This window comes from Entelurus aequoreus, linkage group LG20 (assembly GCF_033978785.1).
Source record: "Entelurus aequoreus isolate RoL-2023_Sb linkage group LG20, RoL_Eaeq_v1.1, whole genome shotgun sequence".
NCBI classification, from domain to species: domain Eukaryota; kingdom Metazoa; phylum Chordata; class Actinopteri; order Syngnathiformes; family Syngnathidae; genus Entelurus; species Entelurus aequoreus.
Window position 1 is genome coordinate 35536704 of NC_084750.1, and position 15089 is coordinate 35551792.

At 38.9% G+C, this 15089-nt stretch overlaps 1 protein-coding gene across 3 annotated transcripts in view; it reads right to left on the minus strand.

Annotated features, from left to right (window-relative positions):
* tgfbr2b (transforming growth factor beta receptor 2b) overlaps positions 1-15089 on the minus strand; it is a 306567-nt gene that overhangs the window by 49661 nt on the left and 241817 nt on the right. For all 3 annotated transcript variants that reach the window (XM_062030024.1, XM_062030025.1, XM_062030023.1), the window contains 2 exons: positions 10572-10713; positions 6069-6259 (listed from right to left, as the gene is read on the minus strand). In XM_062030024.1, the coding sequence (XP_061886008.1) occupies positions 6069-6259; positions 10572-10713 (333 nt within the window). The remainder of the gene's footprint in view (positions 1-6068; positions 6260-10571; positions 10714-15089) is intronic.

Sequence of the window (15089 nt, forward strand, 5' to 3'; positions counted from 1 at the left end):
TAGCTACCAAAATAGACGTTTAACTTGTTGCTTTTAAATATGAAAATGTGCTGCATTATTGCTGTAGAGCAAGGGTGTCAAACTCATTTTAGACCGGGGGCCACATGGAAAAAAATCTACTCCCACGTGGGCCAGACTGGTAAAATCACGGCACGATAACTTCAAAATAAAGACAACTTCAGATTGTTTTCTTTGTTTAAAAATAGAACAAGCACATTCTGAGATTATACAAATAATAATGTTGTTGGTTTTTTTTTTACACTTACATGTTGCGGTTAATAGTATTCTATCTTTATTTGTCGTTATTTATATTTTCTGAAAAAATATGTGATAATGTTCATCAGTCAACTCATTGGGTGTTCATTTTTAATATATCAAAATAAAAAAAAGTATATCAAAATCAAATTACAGTATGTTATTTATGTAGTCTGATCATTTTGCTCGACTGATTTACTAACATCATGTGGTTTATTTTGTACATACGTAGCATCAGCTACAAAGATACAAAGAATTGCTATTGCAACATCCAGTGGACACATTTAGAACAGCTGTTTCTGTCATTCAAAAATTTCAGGTTACTTTTTACACTTAGCAAACTCATCCCGCGGGCCGGATAAAACTTGTCCGCGGGGCTGATCCGGCCCTCGGGCCATACGTTTGATACCCCTGCTGCAGAGCAATTGAGAAATGCCAGCTTCGTTTGACAGTGCAAACATTTCACCAAGATGTCCGTCTTTTTCCACTTTTAAATGATCACAAAACCTCTCTCTCATCTGTGACCTCTTTGCTCTCTTTCCACCTCATTGATTTTGTACATGTACACGCAGGTTACATCACCGATATGTGCATGGAGCTCATGTCCACCGGAGCAGTCTTACTGAAACAATGTCTGCGTATTATATTCATTAAGTGAATCATCGAAGCAACAAAATACAAACTGGTGCTTTTTTATAATCAAATGTATCAATTGTTGCAGCCCTAATTTCAAGCAATTTGGCTAGGCGAAGTTGCTGCAGGGTTAAGAGACTGTACATACATCAGACCTATTCAACAGGCGGCCTGCAAGCCACATCCGGCTCCACCAAAGCTTTTCATTGCCCAAATGGGCTTGATGAAACCATTAAAACTAGGGTTGATCATGTGTGCAGTACTCCCGCCACCACAGGGGGAAACAGTGAGGCATGCGTGTCACAATAACACAGCAGTGGGTGAGTAGAAGAAGAATACTCATTCAACCCTAAAAAAACATCAAAATCAAAAGTAAAAATAGAACCTTAAACAACGACTAGACAACAAAGTATGAATGTTCTGCCCGAGCAAGTGCTCGAGTCATTGTTTTCTGTTGGACCTTTTAAAGGCCTACTGAAATGAATTTTTTTTTATTTAAACGGGAATAGCAGAACCATTCTATGTGTCATACTTGATCATTTGGCGATATTGACATATTTTTGCTGAAAGGATTTAGTAGAGAAAATCGACGATAAAGTTCGCAACTTTTGCTCGCTGATAAAAAAAAAGCCTTGCCTGTACCGGAAGTAGCGTGACGTCACAGGAGCTAGTATTCCTCACAATTCCCCGTTGTTTACAATGGAGCGAGAGATTCGGAGCGACAAAGCGACGATTACCCCATTAATTTGAGCGAGGATGAAAGATTCGTAGATGAGGAACGTTAAAGTGAAGGATTAGAGAGGCAGTGATGGACGTATCTTTTTTTGCTCTGACCGTAACTTAGGTACAAGCTAGCTCATTGGATTCCACACTCTCTCCTTTTTCTATTGTGTATCACGGATTTATATTTTAAACCACCTCGGATACTATATCCTCTTGAAAATGAGTCGAGCACGCGAAATGGACATTTAAAGTGACTTTTATCTCCACGACAATACATCGGTGACACACTTAGCTACTGAGCTAACGTGATAGCATCGTTCTCAAATGAAGATAGAAACAAAATAAATAAACCACTGACTGGAAGGATAGACAGAAGATCAACAATACTATTAAACCATGTACATGTAACTACAAGGTTAAAAATTCTCAGCCTGGTAAGGCTTAACAATGCTGTTGCTAACGACGCTAAGGCTAATTTAGCAACTTAGCAACCGAACCTCTCAGAACTATGCTAAAAACATTAGCGCTCCACCTACGCCAGCCAGCCCTCATCTTCCCATCAACAGCCGTGCTCACCTGCGTTCCAGCGATCGACGGCGCGACGAAGGACTTCATCCGTGGGTTTGGCGGCAAGCATCGGCTAGGCGTAGTAAGTAGTCCTTGTTGTGTTGCTGTAAGTATTGTACTTAGCCGCTAATACACCGATCGATCCCACCTACAACGTTCTTCTTTGCAGCCTCCATTGTTCATTAAACAAATTGCAAAAGATTCACCAACACAGATGTCCAGAATACTGTGGAATTTTGTCGAAGAAAACAAGAGGTTTTTGTATCGGGTCGATGGGGTCCAACCACTTCCGTGGATTTTGTGACGTCACGCGCATAAATCATATCCAAAGGAGTTTTTCAACCGGAAGTGTGGCGGGAATTTTAAAATTGCACTTTATAAGTTAACCCGGCCGTATTGGCATGTGTTTCAATGTTAAGATTTCATCATTGATATATAAACTATCAGACTGCGTGGTCGGTAGTAGTGGGTTTCAGTAGGCCTTTAAGCGACGGACACATTGATCCAGAAAAGCAGCAACAATGGTAGAAATCCCAGTGTGTAAGTTTCATCAAAACTTTGTCAAGCATTTGTAAGTAGACATTGCGCATATTTAGTTTGTTTTGTATTGAAATTGCTGACTTTGTGATGTATTTTGTATTCGTGGTCGTGTTGGCATTTGAAAGTAACTATGCCGATCAAACCTAACATGAATCAATTTAAGTGGACCTCGACTTAAACAAGTTGAAAAACTTATTCTGGTGTTACCATTTAGTGGTCAATTGTACGGAATATGTACTTCACTGTGCAACCTACTAATAAAAGTCTCAATCAATCAATCAATCAATCAACACATGGCATACTGACAAAGCTTAACCTATTGTTACTATAACTATCTACAAAGTTAATATAGGTTGCTTCTCTTTCTTCCCCTCCATTTTTCTGCATTCTTTCGTATCTCTAGTTATCATTACGTATATGTATTGTTGCATTTGAACAACTGTATTGTTGATAATAAAGGTAAATTATTGGTATTGTTCATTATCAATAGAGCGATTTCTATTGGTATTTGTATTGCTCCATTTGTAGTGTAATAATGCTCATTGTCATTTCTGTATTATTTTTTATTTTCGCTAACTGCTTATTTGCTATCACTTTTACCATCATATTTGTACATGTCGTATTTGCTGATGTTGCTCTATTGTTGTTGTTGTTGTTATTGTTGTGTTTGCTGTTGTTGTTTTTTTCTCTCTGTCTTATCCCCCTCTTGTCCCCACAATTCCCCCCTCTGTCTTCCTTTTTTTCTCTTTCTATCCCCTCCTGCTCCGGCCCGGCTGCACCAAATGATAATAAAAATTCATTTAATAAAGTCAAATACAAATAAGGCAACAAGAGAAGTATCTTACACTTCTCTTTTGTAAAGTAAATCTGAACAGCCGATATGGGCATCTACATCAACTATATGATTTGCCTTAGAAGCTGGGCAGGACAAAAAAACAACAACAAAAAAACCTTGTTTGATACATGTAGCACTAAATTTGACCAGTAGAGGGCGACAACGCTACACCTTAGGTTTAATTGTGATAAGTCACTCAGACTACATTTACACCGCAGGCCAAATAGGATTTTTTTTTACATTTGATTTTTTTTCCAGCCGACTGTTTACACTGCAAGTAAAATGTGATTTTTATCAGATTCCAGTGAAAACGCGCACAGGCCCCAATGTGGCCTCGACGTCACTTGTATGCGCACTTCGATAAAGTGAAAAAGGAAATTGACTGGGAGGAAGTCGCTGCTTCTACAAAATAAAATAAGTCACAACATCTTCAAAATGAGTGATTTTGTACTGAAAGTAAATTAAAGTAATATAATGTATGAATGGATGTATATAGTGTAATATATTTGGGAGTGTTGTAATCGTTATGGCAGTTAAGTAGAGGAGGCACGGACATCAGCGTGGATCTACAGGAGCTTTATTTTTCAACTCACATGTAAGCAAATGCACCACAGCGTCAAAACAGGTCTTTCAACAATCGCTATTTCTTCGGAATTAAAATATATATTGATATTATACATATAGCCTATTATACATATAAACTATTGACAAGTGATGCTCCGAAAATGTGGTTGTCTTCAATCAAAAACGAAACTGGATCTTGTGAAGAAGTATCCATTTCCGCTTGCGACTATGTCTTTCCCGGTGCACACGAGTGACGTAGTCCGCCCAAAGCTGACGAAAAAAATCATATTCACGTATTGTGTTTAGAATGCAGTCACATTTGAAAAGATCAGATTCCAATCGGATTCAGCACTATCTCCTGTTGCCAAACGATCAAATTTGAAACACTTTGGAGCGTGTAAACTGGCAAAAAAAAATCAGTTCTGTGTCACTTGAGGACAAACAAATCAGATTGGGTGTGCAGTGTAAACAGGGCCATTCAGTGTGTGCTATGTTTGGTCTGTGAATCTTGTGTAATTTCTATATGTGTAAACATTTGTAGTTTATTTTGTGGATATATCAACACTAAACCTTCTATTTTATTTATTTAAAATACACAATGGGTTATACTTTTGTTTATTTTTGCAGTCTTACTATCATAAAAAACGTGTTAAGAAATAAAACAGAGGAAGGAAAAGCATCCAATAGAATAAACATCAATCCTCAACAAAACCTCTGGAGCTTCTGTTTATTGAGGCTTTTAACTAGCTGTAAATGCTAGAAATGAGTAGCGAGGACATAATGATGAATTTACTGACAGTGCACTGTAAAAGCCAATGTGTTTAGAATTATAACCTACAGAGGCACTTTCTTGCGAAACTTCAACATTTCGATGTCCGGCCCCTGAACCCTTGGGCTCTTGAAGCTGCGGCGCTCTTCATTATGTAGTTGAATAGTCCTGATATATATAATACTTAGTGGCATTGTATGGTATACTTATTCTTTAAACAGTTCATGAGATTTTTTGCAAACAGATTGAGAGGGAATGTTATTTTCATTGTTTACTTAGTTAAAATAATCAAAAGCTACTGGCCTTCCAATTACAATGGTAAAAAATACTAATAAAATATAACGGTTTATTGCATGATTATTATTTTTATACATAATGATTTGATTAGTGTTTAAATTGGTCTCAAAATAACGGTGACAATAATATTGTTTATCAGTAATAATGAGTAGAGACAATATATATCGTCCAGCAACATTTTTTATAGATTGATCCTTACCCCTAAATTCCACCGAGTGCTTCTGCTTTGTAGCTGTCCAGCATGGGCTGTGATCCTCCAACTTTCACTGACTGCTGAATAGCCTCTTACCATGAATTGATTAACGTGGACCCTGACTTAAACAAGTTGAAAAACTTATTGTGGTGTTACCATTTAGTGGTCAATTGTACGGAATATGTACTGTACTGTGCAATCTAATAATACAAGTTTCAATCAATCAATCAATCAATCAATCAATCAATCAATCAATCAATCAATCAAACTACCCGTGTATCAAAAATAATCCCAAATGTTGATTGACTCAGTCTCTTTGCCTTTTTAATAGAGTCCGACTGCCAAATAAGCCACCATATTTTTGTATGATTTGTTTTTTGTTTGACCTTTTTAGAACGGATTACAAACAAAAACCCACATTTGACTATTTTTTTTTTTTCATGTTTTCATTTGTAAATTCCTTCCCTTATCTTTTCAATTGACAGAAGTCTGTTTGAGCGGTTTGATCCACTTTGGGGATAATGACTGATTAGTTCATTCATTCATTAACATTGCTACTTTTTAACTATTATCGGCTCAATGCAATCAACACAATTCTTAACCATATAGTCCCATCCCAAATGTGCATAGTTAAGGGGGTTAATTTTCAAAGCGGTCTTATTTCTAAAAATGGCTGTGAAAGCTGTACTTACAAGAGTTAAAGATGATATCGCGGTTGCACTCATCCTCAGAGCAGGAGCAGATGAAAAAGGATGAGCCCATACCCTGCCTTTCTTTCATCTCACACTTGCTATTGTTGTAGTCCTCCAGGACCAGACCATACAGCTTGTCAGCTGGGTTATGGCAGACCGTGTCAAATGTGACATTGTCGTCTTTTTTCCTCCTTAAAAAATTGAAAAACACATAGTCACAAATAACCAACAGTCACTGAAGTCAGTTCGGTTTTCAGTAGGGATGCGTCGATCAAATTTGCCACCGTATCGGACGATTTTGGTGAAAAAGTATGCGATCGGCTAATGCTGATTAATATCTTAATGCTGATCACGAAAGCCGATCACCTCTGGCTGACGCTTTATTAAATTATGGTCCATCTGCTGACAGGCGGCTAACAGTGCATCTCAATACATAGTGTGAAGCCGCTCCCCTAAGTTAATTATCATCACCTCAATAATCCTCTCTCGAGACTCTTATCTACTTGGTAATTTTCTGGTAAAATATCGTGGTTGCAGCTACACTTCTTGAACTTTACTTTCACTGATGTTGTTTCGAGCTAGGTTATCTTAGCCATTAGCATGCATGCTCCTGGCTTTCTCTCGGTGTATAACAAGTTGACCCTATGTCCTCCAGTGAGATACAATACTTGATAATGATACTGAAGTTAGGGCTGGGCGATATATCGAATATACTCGATATATCGCTGGTTTGTCTCTGTGCGATATAGAAAATGGCTATATCGTGATATTTGAGTATACGTTCTCACGCAGTTGCTTTTAGCTGCGGGCATTACACTACATCATACTTGCCAACCCTCCCGTTTTTAGCGGGAGACTCCCGGTATTCAGCGCCTCTCCCGATAACCTCCCGGCAGAAATTTTCTCCCGACAAACTCCCGGTATTCAGCCGGAGCTGGAGGCCACGCCCCCTCCAGCTCAATGCGGACCTGAGTGGGGACAGCCTGTTCTCACGTCCGCTTTCCCACAATATAAACAGCTTGCCTGCCCAATGATGTCAAAACATCTACGGCTTTTAGAGAGTAGATTGCACAACTGCGCACACAACAAGGAGACGAAGCAGAAGAACGAGGAAGTTACAGACATGGCGACGCCGTCGACGAGCAAGATGAAGAAATACGCTTGCAAGTTCCAAAACGAATGGAAACAAGAATTTCAGTTCATCCAGGACAGTTCGAAGGGGAAGGGGTATGTAATTATGTTGCCTGTACATTTTGTAGAACAGACTTCTCCATTGAACACGATGGCCGAGTCATGAATGGAGGAGAAGTTAAACAGGACAATACTGCCATCTACTGGATAGCCCCCGGAACACTGAAATTCAAGTATTTATTTTATTTATATGTATAATAAAATACATATATACCTGTATACATATATATATATATATAGCTAGAATTCACTGGAAGTCAAGTATTTCATACATATATATATATATATATATTAGGGCTGCAACAACTAAGCGATTAAATCGATTAAAATCGATTACCAAAATAGTTGGCGATTAATTTAGTCATCAATTCGTTGGAACTATGCTATGTGCATGCGCGAAGGCTTTTTTTTTTTTTTTTTTGGTTATTTTTTAATTTTTTTTTTTATAAACCTTTATTTATAAACTGAAATATTTACAAACAGCTGAGAAACAATAATCAAAATAAGTACAAAAACAGTACAAAACAGCGCCAGGGCGGCGGTGAGGCTACGTCTCATGAGGTGGCGTAAGCTAGCCAATGATGTGTCATGTGCAGCTCACGTGACGACGGCATCTCCTTTGATGGAAAAATTCGAAAAATGGCGCAGGAAAACACTACCGATAGTTTAGCGGAGAAACATCTTGAGGTTATTGCTTCTATGGAGAAAAGTGTACGACCTAAGTCATCAAAAGTGTGGGAACACTTTACTTTAAAGACTTCAAAGAAGACCGTTTCCTGCAAAATGGCACGGAAGTACAACGTTGCTTCAGGAGCACCTGAAGAAGAAACATGTTGGAGCCATGGATAAAGGGAAGAACTCACAGTACGTAACTTTTTAAGTCCATAGTGGCAACAAGCATTCATGAGTTCAGCTTTTTTGTGAGTAACGTTAAAGTTATGCCTTTGTTGCAACGCGGGGCTGATAATGTGTCTCCGGCACATTTGACTCCGTTTTGAGAGAGAAAACGAACGGTTACCAATTTCGAAATAAACGTAACGGACAGAAATATCTCAGGTTGGTTTCATAATGGATCAATGTAGCCGGGCTGATAAAGCTATATAAATATATTTAGATTTGAGTGACGCTTTAGTATAACTAAACGTTATGAAGGTGCTGGAATATTTCATGCTATTATTCAGAGGCAGCCTAAAATGAATCCTTTATTATTCACAACAGAAACGTGTACAATATCTGATTCAGTTCTGATGAGTTACATTTCTGTGTTATTATTGGTGTATGCTGCACCCCCAATGTCCACAACATGGTGCCAGTATGCTGTTTTTTTTCAATAAAATACTGGAAAGGATAGAAATGTAGTTTGTCTCTTTTATCCGATTATTAATCGATTAATCAAAGTAATAATCGACAGATTAATCGATTATCAAATTAATCGTTAGTTGCAGCCCTAATATATATATACATATATATATATATATATATATATATATATATATATATATATATATATATATATATATATATATATATATATATATATATATATATATATATATATATATATATATACATATATGAAATACTTGAGTTGGTGAATTCTAGCAGTAAATATACTCCCCTATTAACCACGCCCCCCACCTCCCGGTATCGGAGGTCTCAAGGTTGGCAAGTATGCACTACATGCGTTTCTCACTCTTTCTTGTATCTGCTTCTCACAGAGACATAAAACAAGCGCACCTTCTTACATACGTCACATACTGTCGCGCGTGCAACGTCATACGCCCTCGCCGAGTATAGAGGTAGTGGCATGGGTAACATTAGCTGTGATGCTAGCGGAGTGGTGCGAGTGGTAATACGAGAGAAAGAAGGTGCGAATCTGGTAACAAATGAAGGAAGAAAAATTAATTCCCAAGAAAAACAGCACGGGGTCCATCGTCTGGCGGTGGTTTGGCTTCAAGCGGGAATATGTTGAACAGACAACCGTAATATGTCAAGTATGCGGCAAAAGCGTTGCTAAAAAAAGTAGCATTACTGCTAATTTGTAGCATCATTTGAAAAGTCACCCGCTAGAGAATGAAGAGTGCTTGAAACTCCGCATGTCAATATCTCCGTCTGTGCCACACCCACAAAATGCAGAAGCAACCATTTCCAGATCAACACCATTTCCAGATCAACACCTTATGAAAAAAATAGTCAACAACAGAAGGAGATAACGTCTGCAGGAACCTAACACATAGCGAAGGACATACACTATTTGATTCCCTATTATGCAAGTCATTTTTATGTGAGAGTTATTGAAATATCTTGTGTGATATCATGCACAAAAGTGCACTTTATTTGTTGTAAACTATTGTAGTGGTGTTCTGTACAAAAAGTGCACTTTAATTTAGTGTTGTTTTGATATGTCATCTTAGTGACATCATGCACAAAAGTGCACTAATAGCTTGTTTTAAAATTTCTCCGACAATCTTGCACTTTCTGTTTTGGAAATGACATGAATGTTTGTGCCACTGCTTAATAACTGTTTAATAAATACAGTTTTGGTAAATTGACTTAGTTGTGATTTCCCTCTCTGCATGAACGTTTAAAATGAACATATATTAATGCAGTATGAACAAGAATGTTTTAATGTAGACACATAGAATCATCATACTGCTGTGATTATATGCATCAAGTGTTCATTCAAGGCTAAGGCAAAATATCGAGATATATATCGTGTGTCGTGACATGGCCTAAAAATATTGAGATATTAATAGAAGGCCATATCGCCCAGCCCTAACTGAAGTTACTAAGAAATGCAGTTTACTTTCTCTAAAGGCGGTAGTTAGTTTAGTGGAGCAGCTTCACAATGTATGGAGCAGATTCTTTTTTTCCTGAAAATCAGCCGATACCGATTTTGTTCAAATTGTACAATCTTTGCCATTGCAAGCAAAGATGTGAGGAAATGAGGAAAAGAAGTGTACATATTTGAAATTCTGAGCGCTTTGTGCCAATAGCTTGCATAAAACAGGTTGGCCGTCCATGTGCATAGCATTTTGCGAACCTCAGAACAAGCATCTTACATCACTATTTTAATGAGAAACAGCAGTGCTGCCTTAAAGCCTGTAACACCCAACACAAGTCTGCTTCTGACAGCTTACAGCTGCGTCTCACATTCAGTCAGTGATGCCATATTCCTGTCTTGACAGTCCATGAGTGTGTAAACCTTTTGAATAAGGAAATGACTCAAGGCTCGAATAGAATTAACCAGATCATTTCCACTTGGTTTGTACTTTTGTACTGTCATGACATCACATCAATATAGACCCTTACCAAACAGCGACACACACTTCATCATCGTGGGCACAAATGGAAGTGATGCCACACTCCACCTTGCAGCTTCCTCGGCCGTTGCAGCTGGTTGGTTCTACGTCGCAAAACATGCACAGCCGCTTTATCTTCATTATATCAGCACCTGGGGGCGAAAGAGAAACAAACCGTTTAGTTAGTAGTTCAGATAAGATTACCACAGGATATTTTGGGTTTGCACAGCAGCTTGTCGAGGCCCGATGCAGGCGGTGAAAACGTTCAGGTTTACGGGTTTGCATGGCTTACGAACATCGACACAAACGTGTACACAATTGGGCGCGCAGCATAGCTGATTGTATTGCAACTGCTCCGCCACAGTTACATTTTGCACATTTTCATAACAGATAGCAATACAAAAGTAGGGACTGGAAGACATGGCTGCACAATTAATCAAATTTTATTCACGATTTTGGCTATGACGATTAAATGAAGGTGCTCATTGGCAATATTTACATGGCATACATTTAAAAAGGCTCTGCTGCATATCAAATCAGTCACATTTTCACAGCCGTGGCGGCCCCCCGTGAAGTGGCTCCCTAACAGTCTAACGGCATGCATTAGAGTCTATACTGCTGTTATTAAACAGTGACAGGTGTTGATGCCTGCATAATAGAATATGATAAAATAGAATGCTTTTTATTGTCACTATACACAGGTACAATGAGATTAAAAGCAACTCCAGTATCAGTGCGACAGTCTACAAATATGCAAAACATAGGAAGGAAAGAAAAAGAAAAATAGTGCAAAAGGAGGTAAGGTGCACAGTCAAGTATTGAGAATGAATGTTCTGAATATGTTGTTTAAATATTATACTATATACAGAACAATTCAGACTGTTGGTGGAAAGTAAAAAATGCACACAGAGAGGTGCTAAACTATAAAATCAGTGCCTATGAGAGTTCACCGTGGTTATGGCTTTAGGGAAAAAACTGTTCGAGTCTGTTTGTCTTAGACCTGATGACCCTGTAGCGCCTTCCTGAGGACAGCAGGTCAAACAGGTCAAAGCCAGGGTGGGAGCTGTCCTTGATAATGTTGTTAGCTCTGCTGAGGCAGCGGGAGGTGTAAATGTCTATCGGGGGGGGGGGGGGGGGGGGGTTAGCTGATGATCTGCTGTGCTGCCTTTACCACTCTCTGGAGCCTCGCCCTGTCTGCAGCGGTGCAGTTGCCGTACCATGCTGTGACGCAGTATGTCAGCAGGCTCTCAGGTTCTGCTTGTCTTCTTTGAGTCAACATCTAGCCATCGTGTTAAATAGTCTAGAGACCCTTTTGCATCGAGTGCCAAAGTTTCTCGATGTTTACAAGACATGCCCTCAACTGGAATTCATCTGCGCATGCGTATTAATGCAGGGAAAGTAGGGGTGTAACGGTACGTGTATTTGTATTTGAACCGTTTCGATACGGGGGTTCCGGTTTGGTTCGGAGGTGTAACGAACGAGTTTCCACACAGACATATTAAGTAGCGTAACGCACGTTGTGTAAACAATGCACACTCAGGCACAACAAAAGGCATACTAGCAGCTAACGGGCTACGATAGACTGACCATTATAAGTCGTCTTTTCACCGGACATGTCCTCTTTTGCAGAGCTGTCAGGGCGGAGTTTCTTAAATGCCTAGAATGTCCGGCATTTTGAGTTAGGGTTGCGTGTATTTTCAATGTACCTTCAGGGTTAAGAAGGGGTTAAAAACAAAACAAATTGTGCGCGCAGCAGCATTCGTGAGGGAGGGGCAAGAGACAGAGAGAGCGAGAGAGTTATGATAAACGCGCATGCGTTGCCAGGCTCTGCTTTTTATCCATAGATTTATCAGATTTAATTTTTTATTATCTATAGCAGGGGTGTCAAAAGTGTGCCCCGGAGGCCATTTGCGGCCCACGGCTAATGTTTTAAAGGCCCACGGCACATTCTAAAAATACTATTAAAATAAACAAAAACATAACAAAAGTGAAATAAAAAAGCTTAAAGGTTAAATGTAATTTAGAAAAAGTTGCAATGTTGATTAATAAAACAAAGCTGTTTTTTTTTCTTTCAAACTGTCATTGCTCAAAACATAATATTGAATCAAAATCAATGTTATTATGAATTATTGACCTATCCAAGGTTCCGATTACTTCACATCAAATATTCCACTAAGAAAAATATTTTTGGTGGAAGATTTTGCTAATTTGGTAAATAAATAACCCAAAAATGTATATTTTGTTGTTTTCTTGTTGTACCGAAAATGAACCGAACCGTGACCTCTAAACCGAGGTACGTACCGAACCGAAATTTTTGTGTACTGTTACACCCCTAAGGGAAAGCAGAAATGTAATTGTGCTAGAGATTTAACAATAAACGGTAACAATGATATGGGGGACGGCGTGGCGAATTGGGTAGAGTGGCTGTGCCAGCAATCGGAGGGTTGCTGGTTACTGGGGTTCAATCCCCACCTTCTACCATCCTAGTCAAGTCTGTTGTGTCCTTGGGCAAGACACTTCACCCTTGCTCCTGATGGCTGCTGGTTAGCGCCTTGCATGGCAGCTCCCGCCATTAGTGTGTGAATGTGTGTGTGAATGGGTGAATGTGGAAATACTGTCAAAGCGCTTTGAGTTCCTTTAAGGTAGAAAAGCGCTATACAAGTATAACCCATTTATCATGTATTTATTTATAACCGGGGGTCGGTATTTCTGTATGAATTTAAAATGATCGAAAAACTGATTGATAACAACACTGGATTGAAACAGATTATGGATCGACTAGCATTAGTTTCTAGCTAGCTTGAGTGCTAACATGAACACAAGAGACATTAACGTCTTTCTCCGTTAAGAAACGTCACACCCCAATCTAACCTTGTATGAACACATGACTGTCTGAACAACTAAGATATTCACATGAAACATAAAGGCTGTGCTGTCTTAGATTGAAGTGATCAATCTCTATTAGACCGTGTCGAGTCGACGCAGACGGAGGGCTCTTCAACAGGAAGTAAACCCACATGACGTCACATAAACAGGAAGTGAAGCAAAGTGAACAACCATATTGCATTTTATTTAAAAAAACTACTTCTAAAACGTTTACAAATTATAATGAAAGAATATAAACATATTTAAACATTTAAATAAAAACAATATGGCTGTTATGAAGCCAACAATGTTTTTTTCTGCCAAGAACGTATATTGTGGGTTTTTTTTGGGTTTTTTTAAGAAAAAAACTTGGTTAAAAGATTTCAGGATGTGCAGGGTTTCCCCCAGACTGCCAATATCAGCGCTCAAATTTAACCACGGCAACTGCAGCAAGTGCCGCGACCGCCCTCGTCTTTCGCCGTAATGGCCAAAAAATTTACCCACATTTGCGGCAAGAACATTCCGTGACCTTCTACCAACCTCGTCACGTCTGTTGTGTCCTTGAGCAAGACACTTCACCCTTGCTCCTGATGGGTCGTGGTTAGGGCCTTGCCTGGCATCTCCCACCATCAGTGTGTGAATGGGTGAATGTGGAGATAGTGTCACAGCGCTTTGAGTACCTTGAAGGTAGAAAAGCGCTATACAAATATAACCCATAACCAGATTATTTCATTACAAATTACATGATGGCGTATTGTTTGCCCGACACCCCAACTCGGGGATCCCATTACCACAAGTAGATTGCTGACCTGTCCGAAACACTGTGTTTTACCTAACATAATGAATAATCGTAATTAAAATTGTGATTTCAATATTGATATAAATAATTGTGAAGATTATTTTGGCCGTAATTGTGCAGCCCTATGGTGAGATTAACCGGTTAGCGAAAATGCACATAATGTATGAATGCATCAGTATTTTATTATTGCAAAATTCAAGGTGGATCGGAAATGACCCTGTTATCGGGATGTAAGAATAACTAGTATTAATGATAACCAAGGTAAAACTCCTGACAGTTAGTATAACCATTTTAAAATTAAAATGATCGAAAAACCGGGATTGATAACTGCAATATGATACACTCACGGACTGACTGGTGCCAGCTAGCGAGCTTAAATGCTAACATTTATAAACAAGAGGCATTAACATTATTATTTGCAAACAACGTAGCCCAAAATAAACTTATAAAAACACACTGTGGTCTGAGGAACTAAGCTATTCAATGGTGTACGTTGAACGTACAAGCTGTGCTCACTTAGACCTGACTGATCGTTCTATACTCAGAGGTGTTTTCGCGGTGCCTTCAAGGACTGCTGAACAGAGTAAAACGCCACAATGCCTGCCAGAAATAATAAATCATAAGTTTTATTTGCTACACACTTTTCATGTAAATAAATTCAAAGTATTAGAATATGCATGCATACATGCATACATACTGTACATACATACATACAATCGTACTGCAACTACCTGCTGGTTTTAATGTGTATGTTAGCGTGGTATGACGTTCATTGTTCTCATGGTCTGTGAACACACAGTCAGTGGGGAATGAGGAAGTGTTGTTGTGTGTCTCAGAGTGAAGCACGGAGGCGGACGTGTGTGC